At 40.0% G+C, this 15,846-nt stretch overlaps 1 protein-coding gene across 1 annotated transcript; it reads left to right on the top strand.

Annotated features, from left to right (window-relative positions):
* Positions 1-14,063: 14,063 nt before the first annotated feature.
* LOC126803995 (uncharacterized) lies at positions 14,064-14,483 on the top strand. The gene has a single exon (XM_050531739.1). It carries the CDS (start codon positions 14,064-14,066, stop codon positions 14,481-14,483), a length of 420 nt encoding a protein of 139 aa, XP_050387696.1.
* The last annotated feature ends 1,363 nt before the right edge of the window (positions 14,484-15,846 follow it).

The following is a 15,846-nucleotide window of genomic DNA, read 5'->3' as shown; positions in this document are numbered from 1 at the left end:
GTAGAGAGTAAAACTGTCAATTTCAACATGGTCTTCAGCAGCAACTCATGCAAGTAGGGGGCATGTCTTGCTTTTAAGCTTGGTCGATCACATAATTATTCGGGTAAAAACGTTGTTGTGCATGACAACTTTTTACTTTCTTGCTATGCAGTATGGTCTTGGACGTCTTATATGTCTGCGGTGCATTTGCTCTTATAAACTCTTTTTTTCTATTTTTTTTTCTATTTTTGAAATATCAATTCATTCATTTAAAGCGAACCTACAAGTCAAGACAACCATTATATCACATTTTCAGGATAAACAATTATTCATGGTGCAAATACCAAAGAGATACATAGGATAAACTACTTATCTAAAATGAAGTCTGATGCAAAAGAAATGAAAAAGGCAACCCCAACCAAATAAGGAAAGAGGCTAACTAAACAGACCAACCGACACAAACCCAAAAGACATAAGTTTAAAAGATAAACAAAATAAAAGCCTTCACATCCAAAGCAAAGGGATTGGGAGGACTAGACCAAAAAAAATTAAATTTTCTCCTTGCCCTTACAATACAACGGATTTATAAATACTGAAATTTAGCGAAGATACATGAGTCTCGCATTTATTATCTTGAAATAATAATTGAAGAAAACCCATCATTTTATATAGTAGATTCATCTCATTCCCCAAACATCTACTCATTACTTGAAAATAAGATTGTGTAGCATCATGAGTAACACAGACCCAGTAAGTACATAATACATTCTTATAGTAATTTGGCTCATGAGAAATTCAAATATGAACAATCAAGTAAAATGTACCAAGAACCAGGTGAATTTGGTCACACGAATTCTTACTTATGCATACTGATATACATATCAGCATCAATATATTCATTCAATCGTGTGAATTTTTTAAAAAACTGGTAATTAATCACAAAGTCACATGTTAAGGTTCACATTTACCCAAAACACAGATAAGTCTCAGCATATCGAGGCCAACACCAAAGTATGTATACTCAAGGTCAATTCTCCTATAAGTATAATAGTGCACTATTTGTATGGAATAGGGCCCAAGGCTAACTCACAAAGCACAAAATAATTTTACCAGCAATTCACTTAAGCACGGGGTAGTACTAATCACCCGACTTCACACCTCCAACTCAATAAAGTCAATAGAATATCACAAAGTTTAGTAATTAAGACAATATTTAAATAATAAAAAATATATATATATAATCTTACACCAAGACATAAATATGTATCAATAATTCAATGTATGCATGAAATAAACAAGTTAATAAACTTGAAAGTAAATGTGCAAATAAAGTAAAAGTAATTAGATAATATTAGTTAGTAGTCAAAGGATTAGTAGTCATTTCTCCCATAATAAGGAAAATCTTTTGTCTAAAGTAGCAATTGTCATTCAAATAATAGTGTCCAATTCCGTCAACTTTCCGTATCGATAACTCAATCAAGAAACGTCCAAATTAGGCACGTGAGGAGTCTATGTTCAAGGATTTTTTTGTAAGGAATCCAATAGAATAAGTCATACAGTCCAATTCAAAGTCATTAAGTCCAAAAATTTCAAACACAGTAGCAGTGGAGAAACCGATCATCAAGTTATCATCTTAGATGTCTACATATTCTACTTGTAACAAACATTTATCATTTCTTCTGAAACTTTCTAGATTAAAAATAGAGGTCGTATACTTTAATTTGATATAAAGTTTGTGAAAAATTGTTAAGAAATGAGTGAGATATGAGTTTTTAAAGTTGTGAGTGTTACACAAGATTATCAGTGAGTTTATTAACTCTAACTTTGATTAGCCATAACTTCTTGATTCTAAACATTTTTGAGTGATTCAAAAGCTTACATTGAAGCATTTTTCATGAGGGATTTAATGCTATTATTATCTTGGACAACTCAGATGTTATAAAATACAAAAACATAACTCTTACTAAAACATGGTCTTTTCCATTTTATCCTTAGCTATGCACTTTGATAAATCTTAAAAGACAAAAGATTATAAGGATGTGAAATGAAGGTTTTGATGTGGATCCAAAGTTTGATTACTTTAGTAAAGAAGGTACTTGTTTAAACTTGCATGATTTTTGATTTTGAAGTGTGAAGAAAACTAGAGGCAGCTCACAAATATAAATAGGCCAAGAAGAAACACAAAAATTCAATTCTCACCTACCCTTCTCAATAATTAATATTGAATGATGGTTTCGCTAGTTAGTGTGGTTGTTGACAAAAATAAAACAAATAGTTTGATGGGGTAAAATTTAGCTAGGTTTAAAATGTATTGGTATAAGGCTTATATATATATATATATGTAGATATAACAAACACATTTATATGTGTTATTCTAAATAAAAGTAAAGGAATTTAGTATCTTCTTTTCATAAGGTTTTCAATATATTTGCACTATCTAACACTAATATAATGCATAAAAGATAATACTATTAGTATTAGTCTTAAACTCGATTACAAAGTATCAAGTATACGCAAGAATATGAGTTAACGTACTCAAATCATGGTCTAATACTTACAAAAATAAATTTTCTATATTTGAAAGCATGAACCTTAGTATTATTGGTTTCTAAAGAGAAATATTAGAAGAAAAATTGAATTAATTCTAAATTAATATAACCTTAGAGAATAAATAGTAAATACTAAAATTCGGGGTATTACACAGGAGATCCCATCTTTGGCCCTTCCAGCCTTTGCACGACCGACCCATCCTCTGCTGATGGGTCCGACTTCCCTTCACCAACCTTAGACGTTTTCAGCCCCGCCGGCCGCCGCCACCACAACAAGTCCCCTATCACAATTGTTACTCCATGGTTAATCAAGCCGCAGTCTTGGCAAATGCCATGGCATCGCTCATACTGGAAACTCAACATCACTGAAATCTCCAATGAAAAATCAAAGCAAGAGGTTGCCAGAATCCTCCATCGCAAGTCATGAATCACTCGAATTCGTTCGATAGGGTCCTTGCGCAATAATTCCGCCAGATCAAAACGAACAAAAGAACCCAACTTATTTCCAATAAACTATAGAGTTTCTTCAGATCTCATACCGAACCTCAATCCCTATATTACGATCCATAGTTCCAGGTAATTAAAAGACAGCGCCTCCAAAGGCCCTATGTCATCATACTTTGCAAGCACCATCATGGAATTGCTAAAGTTTCATGGCCCTCCATCAAGGACGTTATCCCTCACCTTTTTATCTTTGAACTGAAAGATGAAAATTCTATCCTCCTCTCGAATCAGAAGCTTCTCCATGGCCGCATCAGTGAGCACTGGAATCGAAACCAGTGTTTCAAGGGGAGAAAATGACCGCAAAGTATGAAAAGGAATCGCGACCAATATCGCTGCCCCCAATCCGAGTCACATGCTCCAACAGTGCCATTGCCCTGAGTGGCGGAACCAGAAATTCAAGATGGGTAGGGCTACTTTTTACATGCATAAATATTTTTATTTGAGATATGGAACCCAATGGGAGGCTCATCCTCACGCCTTTACTATTAAAATTAAAAAATACAACCAGTGGGACATAAAACTAAAACCTTGTATATTAAAAATAATTGTTATCAAACTATAAAAACTAACCGAATGATACCATCCGAGGTCCTAACTTTGTAAACTCCTTATTCACCTCATCATTGTGAACACTATCAACAAACTCTTTCTCAATGTAGAGAACCATGAAATCATCAAGAATGTCATTTTCCATTCTATTTCGAGTCTAGTTTTCAAGATATTCATAGATGAAAATGCTCTCTTTGTAGTTGTTGTAGATACTTGCAAAGTTAATACAAGACAAATCAATCTATAAATAATTAGAAAATTCTGATTGTCTTGATTCAACTAACCGCCGACACAAATCAGACACATATGTTGTATTTGGAAATCTTAGATCACTCCGAACATCTGATAGAAAATATCCACATTCCATCTCTAGAGCAAGCATATCACATGCAGAAAAATCCATAGGGTAAAATCTTAAAGGAAGAGAGTAAACATCTTCAGGCTTGAATGCCCAAAAATTATCATGCGGATCAAATGTAAAACTAAGAGTATGGAGCTCCAACGACTGATCTGAGAATCTACTCTCCAACTCTGCCAATTGAACATCTATCAGAGCATTAAGTATATTGACTTGATAATAATGCTCGTTTGTAATATCCTCTCGACAAGCTCGTTTGGTACCTTTCTTGTAAGGAGCATACATATATGGAACAATAATACTATGTCACAACAAAATGAGGTTATTCTCAAAATCAAATCATTCCAACCATCATCTCTCATACCTTGAAACTTTTGTCTTGCAATAGAAAGAACTCTTAGACCATTTAAGATGTCTATGGCTTTTTTTGCAATGACTGAAAAAGAAAATCAGTAATCTTCATGACATCATGCATCAAAAACAAGCAAAACACAAAATCAAATTTCTTCATAGCTTTATCTACACTCTTTGCTTCTTATATTTTGGGAAGTCCATTGATAACCAAATTTGCAAGAGTTTTCTGCGTGGCTCCAAACAGTTTAATCAAACTTGAAATAGAGAGAAAATGTGAACCCCAACGAGTAGCTCCCGCCCGTTGCAAAGTAGTAGTCTACTAGCCCCTCTACCAGTTTCAAATTTACCTGCAACCACTAAATCTGCAATTTCCTCTTCTCTAATAACTCTTAACACTAAATAACGTTTTGTAGAAGAGTCAACAAAATTCACAATCACATTTAGAGAAGAAAATAATTGTCACACATCATGCACTCCTCTAGATGAGGCATCAAAGCCAATTGTATGCGGTGAGCAAAGCAATGCACATAATATGCATATTTACATTCTTCTCTAAACAAAGCTTGTAAACCATGCAGCCGACCTCTCATGTTGCTAGCACCATCATATCCTTTGCTCCTCATATTTTCTACTTGAAGATCATATTGAGCAAGCACCTTGGATATCTCATTTTTCAAAGTTTGAGATCAAGTGTCTCCAACATAAATAACCGTGAAAAATCATTCTTTTTGAATAAGTGGAGAAGCATACTTAGCATTATCCAAGACTCTTTTTTACTTCTGAATTCATCCTCCCAAAAGAATTCTGTGCAGCAGTGAAATTGCCACCATTTGATGAATTACAACTCTCATCACGACCTCTAAAAGCACATCCTATATGTGCTAACAATTCGATTATCTAATTTTTCCTGTACTGATTGAGTGCTAATCAAACTCTCAATGTGCCTAGACGGGTTTCTTAAAACTTACTATCGGTGCTGTAGACACATGAAATTTAATGAAGTAAATCATCTTCATTAAATGATTAAATCGACCAAGAGCCCAACAAAATTTCACACGTGGCCCAAAAGTCAACAAAGTCGGTGCATATCCGAATAAAACTCGTGTCAAACTCGTGTCAGCACATAAATGGATGATCGTAATTGAAGCTACGTGATGCCGACTTAAATAAAAAATTGAATGTCATTGACGATTCAAAAATAGTAATCGGACATTTAATTAAATTAATAAATTCCTTAATGGTTATAATTAAATCAATTATTTGAATCTGTTAATTTAGTTATGAGAATAACTAATTTTAAATTAATTGAAAAATACATATTGATTTAATTATACAATTAAAGAAATTTATTATTTTACTGTCATTAAAATATTCTACAAAATAGAAACCTTGACACTATAAATACTCCCTTCAACATGAAGAGGGGGACTAGAGAAGAAGAAAGAAAATCACTTGAGCAAGGTCACTCTCGAGAAATCCCGAAGTCACCCAAGTCCACGACGAATTATCAAGTTATCAAGTCGATCGTTCTTCATCAAATCCAAACTCAAGTCCACGAAGAATCATCAAGCTGTCAAGTCGATTATTCTTCATCAAATCCAAACTCAAGCCCACGAAGAATCATCAAGCTGTGAAATCCATTCTTCTTCATCAAATCCAAATCCAAACTCAAGTTCACGAAGAATCGTCAAGCGACCAAATCAATCATTCTTCATCAAATTCAAATCTAAAATCAAGCCCATGAAGAATCATCAAGCTGTCAAATCCATCGTTCTTCATCAAATCCAAATCCAAACTCAAGTCCACGAAGAATCGTCAAACATCGTCAAGCGACCAAATCGATCATTCTTCATCAAATCCAAATCCAAACTCAAGTCCACGAAGAATCATCAAGCTGTCAAGTCGATCGTTCTTCATCTAAATCCAAACTCAAGTCCACGAAGAATCGCCAAGCGACCAAATCGATCGTTCTTCATCAAATCCAAATCCAAACTCAAGTCCACGAAGAATCATCAAGCTGCCATATCGATCGTTCTTCATCAAATTTAAATCCAAATCAAACTCAAATTCTCAAGATCAAATGCACGTCACCCTAGAGCCAAGTCTCATACGGAGATAGAATCAGAGCAGTTCACAAAGATTGTAACCCTGCGCTTGATATTCAATAAATCACATATTATTTGTACACGTGTCTGCATTCTCGTTTGTTTTCAAATTCTCATTCTACAGGTGCTTACAAGCATTATGTAGAGAATGGAGGGCTCCCACATGATTACGAAGGCTTTCTTTATATTGGCATTATTCCAATTGTTAAACCCATCTATTGTGAATGCTGGATGGTGGGATGGATAACTATCAAATACGAAACAAGGGAAACAAAATGATGTCTCCAGCTCTACAGAATACTTAAGCCACAACCCATCTTTAAACCATATGTGACAAAATCTTCGACCCTGCCCTCCATCCCAAGAAGACGGATAACTACTTAAGACGGATCACAAAATTTAACGGGATATTGGCCTATTGGTTGTCTTAATCCTGGGTCACGTTGAAGAGAAGTGAGATCAATATTGTTTTGTTTCCAAATTCTATCACTATGATCATCTTCTAGTGGAACAGATGAAGACTCTTCTAGTGGACTAGATGGAGAAGACTAAAGGAATATCATTCACTGAACCAATATTCTCATTTCTACTCCCAACCTCATTTCTAATCTCACTTCCCCCCCCCTTTGACTTCCACTTCCACTACTTTGATCCCTTGAAAACTATGAAAAAAGATTTTTCAACCGTTTCGGCTTTCTGTTATCCATCAGTTTGCTCAATAAGACAATACCTACAATTATATATGTATGAATGTATCAATATTAGAATTATATGCAGTATGTAGTTATGCATGACATCTCAAATTCCTATTTAAAGATAAACATATTTATTCCTATTTGTTATTTACCATTATATATTTCTATTTGTAAATGACTAAAACATAAAGAAGAATGAATTTGTAACGAGTAAAGGAGTAACAAGACATACGTGATAGTGTGATACCACTGATATGTCAGTCATTGAAGATATCTACTGTCCAAAATTATTTTGCTATATCGCCATAGCCTTATCTGCCGTAATAGCTGAATAACAGTGAATCAAGTGATAGCACAACTTTAATAATTGCCACTCCAAATATCTAATAGCTGCATTTAAGGATGTAATCACCAAAATCCATGATTAATTGTAAGCCAAACTTATATATATGAACAAGAATCGATGAAATTCGAAATGCCCATTCCTAATCCAAATTTGGAGTTGGAGATTTGGATCATCAAGCTAAATTAGATGAGCAGTTGAGGACCCAAGGATGTGACAATTGAGGTGCTCCTTCAGGTCAGCCAAGTGCCGGTCTCAGGATCTTGGCAGCTGGTAGATCGTGAAGAACTGAAGAAGAGAGAGGAAGTGGAAGTGAAGAAGAGTGAGGACAAGACACTCTCTCTATGTCTGTTTATCTTTAAAGAACTAAAGAGTAGAAATTAAAGAACCTAAATATTGAATCACTTATGGTGAAAATAATTGACCGAAAAGTGTTCCAAAATTGAAACTTCACTCTGTAATTTCAGAGTGAAGCTTCACTCTGGATATGGACAGATATATATATATACCACGGGCTATAGCCCTACCTGCCCGCCACTTACTTCCGCCCCTGATTGCCATCAAACACGATCAGATCTGCCGCTAGAGAAACCCTAGCATAAGACCGCCACCAAATCCTTTGATTTAAGTATATGCAGAAGATTTTTTTTTTGTATGTATTCTCTAATGTAGCACATGATGTATATTTTGTAATGTAAAACACATTTGGAAATCAAAAATGGGCTATGCCATGGGCCAACTCGTTAATATACTATATGTGCATGCCTTTGGGTACCCAGGGCTTAAAAAGTGGTGCCCATACCCTGCCCATTCTAAAATGGACTGAGGTAGTAAAGCCTGCCCATTAACTTGGCATGGGCCGGCTTAGGACCTAATTTTCTGGGCTAATTTTGTGTGTGCCCATTGGCCCTGGGCTGAGCTTATATGCTTTTTAGAAACATTATCTTACATTCTTACTAGCATCACATTCAAATTCATTGTATGATCAAATCATAATATCTAAATCTCTTTGTTTTTCTTTTCTAAATTAGATTACTATAATTAGTTTGATCACGGTCTTGAAGATTTAGGGAAAGAATTTAGGGTTCTTCAAGAGCTTTCAGATCAACTACGTATTCCTACTTATGCTTGATCATTTTTGCATTTTTTAAGGTACCTAATCGTGTGTCGATCCAATCAGGTTTGTAATATTGCTAGTATTTGCTACTATTGGTTTACACATTTTTCACTTTTCCATGTTCATACAAAGTATGCTAACGATAAATCTCTTGTAGAGAAAAGAATGTTGCAGCAATCTTCTTCCAAAAGACATACAATAATATAGCAAATTAACGATCCTAATATTACTAAATCAAGATCCCTAACATAATCGATGCATTGAGCAATTGCTTTTCAAATATCAAAGCCCATGTGTTGGGTTATTGTTTGACGTTTTTACTTTTTTTTGTTTCTCTCTTCATAGTTTTTGTTGTGTTTTCCGTATGTTTTACATAAATGGAAGTACAAGGGTTTACATGACTTTTCCACTCAGGAAATGGTTTTTTTCAACTTATTTTTACAAAACATGGTTAAAATTCAATTTTGGGACTAACCAAGTTTTGGATTTTAAAATTTCTCATTCAATTAGGATTTCAAAAACATTAATACTCATGAAAGTCTAGTGATATTCATTTTAACAGTCTCGTTCACATGGTCAGTAGCTGACCGTGGAATTCATGCTCAACCACCATTGGATGTAAAATCCAAGGGTGAGAAGAATCTTTTTAAAATTGAGTTATTTTGTTTTGAACCATTGGATTTACATCCAATGGTGGTTGAGCATGAATTATACGGTCAGCTACTGACCGTGTGAACGAGCTTGTCATTTTCATGACTAAAAGTCTGGCCTACTCAGAACATCACTCATACTTATAATTTATAAACTCATGAAAACTCATGGACTTTGTAATGTTAATTATACATATATACCACATGCCAAAAATTGTTTAGCCTTTGGACCAAAGATTTTCATAGATTTTTTCATGGATTTTCACATTATATTTAAAGATGTTCATTCTCCATTATTTTTATTATTTTTCTTTTTTTCCCTACAACCCAACATGTTCAATCATATGTTGATCCCATGATTGTCTTCTTCTTCTTCTTCTTCTTCTTCTTCTTCTTCTTCTTCTTCTTCTCTTTGATGTTATGTTCTAATCATGTTTCTTTATACTTTACTAAAACCTTATTTTCATATGTGCACACATGTTCAATCAAATGCTAAATGACCATGAAATAAGTAAGAAAAAAAAATCATAATTATAATGTTCATGAACAACTACTTTTAGGTTCAAACTTCATGAACATTGTTGGCATAGGCTTATGCCCGCCATAATCAGCGCAACTATCAGCACACTAAGACTAATAAATAGCCCAACATCGCAATACCACCAGTGAGCCAGTCACACTAGCTGTGCAATGGGCCACCCCGCGGCCCAAACCGACTACGAACGCGCCCTCACGCGCATCCGAAAAAGGCTTCAGAGAACCATCTTAATTAGACTCTGTCCCACACCGAAAGATGAGTGAATGATCTACCTCAATTCAACTATAAAAGGTCAAACCCTTGACATCGTAAGGTAAAGGCACTTAACTACCCACTGTTACTCTGCATAAATTATTACCAACCTGACTTGAGCATCGAAGAGTTGAAGACCACGCCGCCATGGTCTCCACTTTGACGACTCGTTCTACTTGTGACAGGAAAGAAACGAGGAGTACGGCGTATCGCTTCAACAAAGAGTGTAGGGTATTGCATCACCACAATTCACTACGTTAACATTGGCGCCGTCTGTGGGAAACGCAACAAAAAAGTTCCCGTAAAACACATGCAACATTTGGCGAAGCAACTGCACTTCGAAAGGAGCACTCTCAATCCTACCCCCCTTATTCCGGCTGACGGTCATGTAGAAGACGTAACGGACCTCAGCCTCAACCATCCCCTACCCTCCACAAACGACCCTATCATTCTCACCCCTACACCCGGGATGGTCGCCATCACTAGCGCGACTCCTGAGCCCGCGATCGCCGCAAGAATGGCAAACATGGCCAATGCTCTAGCTGAATGCTAGTAGCGCGAAGTACTTGAACTCGAGAAGGCCCCGGCTTTTCAGGCCGAGCTCGACAGGATGCGAGCGCAGCTTGAGCGGGCCGAACGCAGTCATCAACACGGCGAATCGTAGTGGGAAGGTAGCGCGCAAACGAAAGGACGGGAATAAGTCAACTTGAGCGCCAGCTTGACCCCCACCGAACTCGCCAGGAAGCGGCCACCATCGCCACGGCGTATTCGCAACCGAGAAGAAGGAAGCACGAGCGTAACCTCTCGCTCAAGACCCCACACAACTGGCCACAACACGGATCCCACACTGGCCCGGATATTGTTGCGGCTAACCGCAATAGAGCAGCGAGACGCCAATCCGCGGTGCCAGCCATTGTTCGTGGCCAAGCCGGGCCCCTTCACTACGCGAATATTGAATAATTTACACCCTTCACAATCCAAGAGTTCAAAAACTACGCCATACACGGGTGAGGGCGACCCATTCCCGCAAATAGATAACTTTAAAAAAGTTACCGCCAGTAGAGAATTTGAGGACGCCACACTCTGTCATCTGTTTAGCGAAACACTAGATGGGGATGCCATGAACTGGGTCTTCGAACAGCCGGTGAACTCCATGGATTCTTTCTCTCAGTTGACTACAACGTTCCTCAATCGGTTTCATTCTCATGGCCGGAGTAGCACACACAACAGACGGTCTATTCCAAGTAAAGCAAGAAAGCAGGGAAACGTTGGGCGCATTTGTCATGCGATGACAGACAACCGCATCCAAATGCCTGAACCTGAACAAAACACTCGCCATGGCCGCCTTCAAGGAAGGACTGCGGTCTGAAAACTTCCTGTCCCATATCAATGTGGACCCTCGAATGCGCGACGCCACCTATAGAATATGGCACATACGGGGAAAAGCGAACTCTGGTACAATCAGACAAAAACACTGTGCCGCAGCCATCTGTACCTACAATTACAAACCCCTTACAACTTAGCTCTTCGTTGGCACAGAAGACCGCGGAAAAAGAAGGAAAAAAGAGTGGCATCAGTCAAACCGCCATGACGAATGTAACCAGGATCGGCACAGAGGCCGAGATAAGAGTAGGAGACTCGGCAGCGAGCGTCGCGATAACAGAGATCCTCGCCAAGTTAACGCGATGGGTCGTCACGGTGACCACACACCACCGAGGACGTTGAGGAAGCCAGCAAGGCCACTACGCCCTTAAACCAAAGCAGAGACTGTAAATGGTGCAGGTTAAATGAAAATGGAAGCCACAACATGAATGATTGCAGAACCTTCCGCACACTGAGAGCCAACGACAATACAGGGGTCCGAGCAGTGCAACCAAGGGCACAACAGAACGTGGTTGCCATAGTAGAGAACCTACGCCGCATCAACGTGATTGAGGGCGGAGCCCCAATGACATGCATGTCCAACCGTGCAAAAAAATGTTTCACCCGCAGCAACCACCTAAGGCAAGTGTACACCATCACAGGGGGAAACGCCAAAATACAGAAGGAAGGATGGAAGCAGATCACCTTCACTGTAGGGAAGATGATGATCGATACGGGATCCGCAGTTAATGTCCTATTCAAATGATGCTACGAGAAGATGGAGCGTAGTGGTAAGAAGTTAGTGCAGAACCACGAACCGTTGATCAGCTTCTCGGAGACGTAACCCAACCTCTAGGCTCAGACTACATGACGGTACGCATTGGGACTGCACCATGCATAGTCTGTGTCAAAGCTGAGTTCATCGTAGTTGATACCTACAGTTCTTACAACGGGATCATCGGTTGGCCTACTTTCAACCGAATGCGAACCTTCATTGCTGGGTACATGATGCTCATTAAATTCCCAACTCCAAATGGAACAGGACAGGTCCGAGAATCACAGTCAGTGGCGAAAGATTGCTATGCACGCGTAGTTAGGTGCACACGTAACCATCACGAAATCTTAGCGGTACATGCTGGAACAAACCTAACCGACAAGGTCGTCGACGCACGCGACGGCGATTTAACGACAAGTAAGGGCAAGAAAAACACCACGCCTTACGAAGCCAAGACTCCAGCAAACCCCGAATCTTCCTTGAAAAGCATCACACCCTTCCCACACCACCCGGAGTGAAAAATCAACTACGATGAACTGTAGGTATCAACTGACTGCCAAGAAGCCTTTCAGGGGTTAAAAGACTACCTAGCCGCGGTGCCATTATTGTCAACCCCGCAGCCAGGAGAACCAATGTACCTTTTCCTTGCAGTATCTACAACCGCGGTTAGCAGTGCCTTAGTTCGCCGAGATGGAACTAAATAATTGCCAATCTTCTACGCGTGCAGAGCCATGAACAGTCCGAAGACAAGATACCCAAGATTGGAACAGTTAGCCCTTGTGCTTATCTTAGCACCTAGACGACTGTGTCACTACTTCCAAGCTCAAAGTATCCACGTACTTACAAACCAACACCTCAAACAAGTACTGCAGAATCCAGAGCAATCAGGGCGACTCTGTAAGTGGGCTATTCAGCTGACAGAATTCGACATCGAATACAATCCACAACCCACCATAAAGGGCCAAGCCGTAGCTAATTTATTGCCGAAATGATTCCCCGAGATACGGCGGAAATAGCACCAGAGGATGTCATAACCCCCACCACAATTTCTCAATGGAACTTACATGTAGACGATTCCAGTTGCGCCAAGTCTAGTGGCGCGAGAATCATCTTGAACGGACCGGGGGGACTCGAGCTGGAGTACGCTCTCAAATTCAATTTTGATGCCTCCAACAATGTGGCGGAATACGTGGCATTGATTGCAGGACTACATTTGGCCCTAAGCACTGGCGCAACTCGTATCAACGTAGTCAGTGACTCTCAGCTGGTAGTCAATCAAGTCACCGGATCTTTCACTGCCAAAGATGAGCAATTAGCAGCCTACCTGGCATACGTCACGACGTTGTTGAAGCGATTCGAATTCTATCACATCACTCAGATCCCACGGCCCAGTAACGCAAGGGCGGACTCATTAGCAAGACTTGCCATGGCACAGCCACATTTATGCCATAAGGATACCAGGGTCAAAGTTCTCCACCATCCTTCCATCTCCCAGACTCTACAGGAGATATGCCAGATAGAGCAACACCAAGGCTCGTGGATGGATGAGATCATAGCACTTAAGCGTGATGGCAAGCAATCCGAAGACAAGGATGCCGCAAGACAGCTAACGAGACGCGCAGTGAGATACTACTTACGAAGCGGCACACTCTATCACCAGGGCCTACTGAACGCCAGTTTAAGATGCGTTACAACTGAAGAAGGCAAACAGATCTTGCAAGAAATCCACAGTGGCGACTGTGGTAACAACTACGACAGCCATGCACTAGCTAGAAAAACACTACGAATATGATATTACTGGCCCACACTTGCCGCCGACGCATAAGAGCTCGCTTGATCTTGCCACAAATGTCAAATATATGGGCCTATACCACGACAACCCTCAGAACCACTATCATAAATAGTCAGCCCGTGGATCAACTGCCTTTGGGGAATGGATCTGATGGGCCTGCTTTCCATCAGAAAATGCCAATTTAAGTGGGTCATCGTGTGTATCGACTATCACTCCAAATGGATCGAGGCTGCACCCTTGACCGCAATAACAACCGAGAAGGTCCAAAACTTTCTACAATGCAACATCTTCTACCGACACAGTACGCCGAAGTTTATCATTACAGACAATGGCACACAGTTCAATAAAGACCACCTCATCACATGGTGCAAAGTAAGAGGAACCATGCTCAAGTTTGCCTCTATCGCACACCCCAAGACCAATGGGCAAATGGAAGCTGGCAACAAATTAATCAAGGGTCTCCTTAGGAAAAAACAGGATGAAGCAAAGGGGCTTTGGCCCGAGAAGCTCGACGAGGCACTATGGGAAATCCGCACCACGCCAAAAGAGGCCACGGGCTAGACCCCTTTTTGCCTAATGTACGGCACGGAAGCAGTACTTCCCATTGACGTAATCCAGCCAACACAACGGGTTTCGCTGTTCGACCCCGAGACCAATTCAGAAAATATGCAACTTGATAAAGATCTCTTGGAAGAGAAACGCATCGTATCACACCATCACAACATCCTAAACAAACAATGTGTGGCACGCTTCTGCAACTCTAGAGTGATAGCTAGACACTTCAGCTCGGCGACTGGGTCCTAAAGAAGGTCCAAACAAAGGTCACTGGGCTATGCCCGAGATCGGACGGACCATATAAAGTCGTTGAGATCGTGGCACCAAACACGTACTGCCTGGAGGACAAGTACGGAGAAAGACTAGCCCACCCTTGGAACATGGAACAACTTAAGTACTACTACAAGTAAAAGTCCGTCCGCGCGTAGAGTAACACATAGGGACTTGGACTATTTTAAGTACTTAGGGCACACTGCCAAATCTATCTTTATACATATGGCTACGGCCAGGCGATCAATGAAATGAGGAATTTTTCAAACCATTGATCCTTTACTACGCCAGTACACTAGCGTACCACAACAACTAAATTCCTTCGACATAGTATTTCATTTTGCGCGCAACAAAGATAGTATTGAGCATGTAACCAAAAGTATAAAACAACAATCACACAACGTTTGCTACGACAATCACATAGGAGACAAATTACTTGAAAGGCCCAAATGGTTTCAGTTCATTAAGATACTCAGTACGGCATAATACCCATTACAGAAGCAAAAAAAATACTGGAAAAATACAACAAAATAAAAAGCGAGAGATGATGAAGCACTTCAGGGACGAAGGACGTTCTTCCATTACGCCAAGTCCTTGTAACTCCCATCTTGTTCCTTCTCTGCAGCTTGCTACGCTGGCGCCGCTCAGGCCGCATCACTAGTTCGCGCAGCATCTAATTCCGCCGCTTGCCCCATTTCGCCTTGCATTCTGGTGCTCTGCGAATGAAGAGTACGAGAAGGAGTCTCCGGATTAGAATCAGACCTGTCATTATAACAAGATAAACTAGAAGAAGAAGAGTAAGAGATTTTCTTACAATCTTCTTCCTGCGCTTCGGCCTCCGCAGTAGAAGAGGGATGCGGGAAAGGCGGGACCACCTCATGCGGCATCAGCGGCGCTTCCAACCCCTTAGCCGAACTTCGTAGGAAGAAGGAACCAGCATTCCCAGTTCTTGGCACTGCGTGATCATATCACCCACTGCTATGACGTAGTACCATTCCAAGTACTCTGTCATCTTCACGGATGCTTTGACTGAGGCCACTGCGTTGGTTACAGCCTCCTCCACCGCGCGGGCTTTCTCCGCCTCCGCTTCCTCGTTCGC

The sequence above is a fragment of the Argentina anserina genome, chromosome 1 (genome assembly GCF_933775445.1).
Source record: "Argentina anserina chromosome 1, drPotAnse1.1, whole genome shotgun sequence".
In the NCBI taxonomy this organism is placed as follows: domain Eukaryota; kingdom Viridiplantae; phylum Streptophyta; class Magnoliopsida; order Rosales; family Rosaceae; genus Argentina; species Argentina anserina.
Note: the sequence above shows the minus strand (reverse complement) of the source record. Positions and strands in the feature narration are given on the sequence as shown.